At 58.4% G+C, this 2,030-nt stretch overlaps 1 protein-coding gene across 1 annotated transcript in view; it reads right to left on the bottom strand.

Annotated features, from left to right (window-relative positions):
- Window positions 1–523: 523 nt before the first annotated feature.
- Window positions 524–2,030, bottom strand: part of CD244 (CD244 molecule, natural killer cell receptor 2B4) — a gene marked incomplete at its 3' end in the record, with an annotated part of 2,092 nt that continues 585 nt past the window's right edge. Inside the window, exons 2-7 of the mRNA XM_010187521.1 lie at window positions 1,903–2,011; window positions 1,524–1,634; window positions 1,048–1,112; window positions 903–983; window positions 708–775; window positions 524–649 (exon numbers count right to left, since the gene is read on the bottom strand). Coding sequence (XP_010185823.1) covers window positions 524–649; window positions 708–775; window positions 903–983; window positions 1,048–1,112; window positions 1,524–1,634; window positions 1,903–2,011 — 560 coding nt within the window. The remainder of the gene's footprint in view (window positions 650–707; window positions 776–902; window positions 984–1,047; window positions 1,113–1,523; window positions 1,635–1,902; window positions 2,012–2,030) is intronic.

Genomic DNA, 2,030 nt, shown 5'->3' with positions numbered 1-2,030 from the left:
AAGCACCACCATCGCCTCATGCAGTTCGGCTTATATTCGCACCTAAAAATAAATTCCCGAGGTGTAGAGAACCTGTCAAGACCTAAAAAACCCACAAAATCCCACGCTGGCACTACGCACGCATCCTCTCCCCGCCTGTCCACGTTTGCATCCATCTCCACCGAAGACAGATTTTCCATTGCAGAGTCTTTCCTCCTTCTGAAGCACAACCGGGGTTCGCATCCTTGCCAAAACCCCCCATATCTGACCATTTCCACCCCAAGCAAGACCCCTGCTTTGCTGGGTGGGGTCCCAGTGGGTGCTGGAGGGCTCTGGGTGCTCTGGGAGAAGCCCATTGGGAAGGGAAGGTCTTGCCGAGGGTCTATGAGAAGTGGTGGCCGGCAAGAGGTTGGGTTGAGGTCTGCGACGGGGGACAGGAGAGTGGAAACGCCCCCGTAGTCTGCAAGGAAATGGGTGAGGTTTAGCAAACGGTGTCCCCAAAACGCCGGTGGAATTTGGAGATGCCCAGGGGTCACCTCCCCACCGCGCCGTTACCTCTGCATAGGCAGTGGACATCAACGCTGGGTCCAGCCTCTTCCTCCTGAGCGAGGGAGACTGCGAGGCAGAGCAGGATGACCCCGTCAGGGTGGGATGTGGAGCCCAAAACCCACTTGGGAAACCCAGGGGACCCCGGCTTCTGTAGGAGACCAAGGTCCTGGCAGGGCAACCTCACCTTCCTGGGCTGGATCACGGAGTAGATGGTGCAGCTTTCAGGCTCCTTTGGGTGTCTGGGTTCCTACCAAGGGAAAAGAGTCAAAATGCAGAAACTAAAGCAAATTTTGAGGCTAAAGAGGCGGACTTGGTGTCTTCCACCAACGCATCCAGCTTGGAGGGCTTCAGGACAGGCACAGGATTGGCCTTACCTGCTCTGTGGCGCAGACGACAGCGTAAATGGTGTTTCCTTCCACGGCGGACTTGCCACTCCTGTTCTGGGGAAGGAAACCCTATAATGGTCAGAGGATGCAATGTGGGGTGAGGGGACACCCAGGGACAACCCCCCACACTCACGGGGTTTCGGATGGTTGGGGCTTTGCCCACCTCCTCGTAGATGGTCAGAGCCTCCTCGATGGGTCCTGGGGAGGTTTGTGGGGTCAGAGCCCCCAGAATGGGGGGGTTCAGCCCTTGAGCTAAGCAAGTCAGAGGGAGAAAGAGGTCCTTTGGCCATGGGGTGGTTTCACTTCATTGGCCCCTGTCTCCAGCTCAGAATAAAATGAACGTCCAGACCCAAATTGTCCTCTAGACCCCATGGGATGAGGCCACCAGGTTTGGGCAGCGATGCTCAGGCTGCTTCGTCAACCCAGACCACTCTGCACCAACAAGGGTGGGCAAAGGCTCCGTGCCCCCTGCAGCGCCTGGCAGGGGGTGATGGTGGCCAGTGGCTCGTCCCACATTAACACCAGGAAGGGGGAGAAGCCCAGGGCCAGCATGGGGAGGGTTAGGGGCCACCAATCCCAGCAACGACCGAGTCAACCCTGGGGACAAACCTGCTGGGGGGTCCTTTCCTCGCTTCCTCCGCCAGCAGCAAATGACAACGAGGGCTATGGAGACGGTCAGTGCCAGCCCCAGTGACACGGCCACTGCCCACCAGAGGAACCCTGGAGAGGAAGGAGAGGAGAAGGGGAGACCTTTGACGATGGGCAGAACCTTGAGCTGTTTCCAAACCCCATCTCCATCCCAGTCTGCACAGGGGAAGAGCCCTGGATGGGAAAGCTCAGCCCCGGCTCCATCACCCGCGCTTGCCCATCGTGTTTTGAAGCTGGGCACTTTTTGCCATCTGGGTGATGTCCTCCATGGTTTCCCCAGCTCAGGTAGGGAGACAAAGTGTTCCCAAATCCTGCTTTTATGAAGCCAAGGGCAAATTACCTGCATCAGTCACGTTGCAGGCCCCGCTGGTGTCGGCGCTGGCCGTGCTCCAGCTCACAGGGTTGCTGGCGTTGCAGGAGCAGACGATGGGGTCGGCGTCCCCAGGGACCTGCAGGTACAGCACCCCA

Source organism: Mesitornis unicolor, unplaced genomic scaffold (assembly GCF_000695765.1).
Source record: "Mesitornis unicolor isolate BGI_N332 unplaced genomic scaffold, ASM69576v1 scaffold37606, whole genome shotgun sequence".
In the NCBI taxonomy this organism is placed as follows: domain Eukaryota; kingdom Metazoa; phylum Chordata; class Aves; order Mesitornithiformes; family Mesitornithidae; genus Mesitornis; species Mesitornis unicolor.
This window is presented reverse-complemented; position numbering and strand designations above follow the sequence as displayed.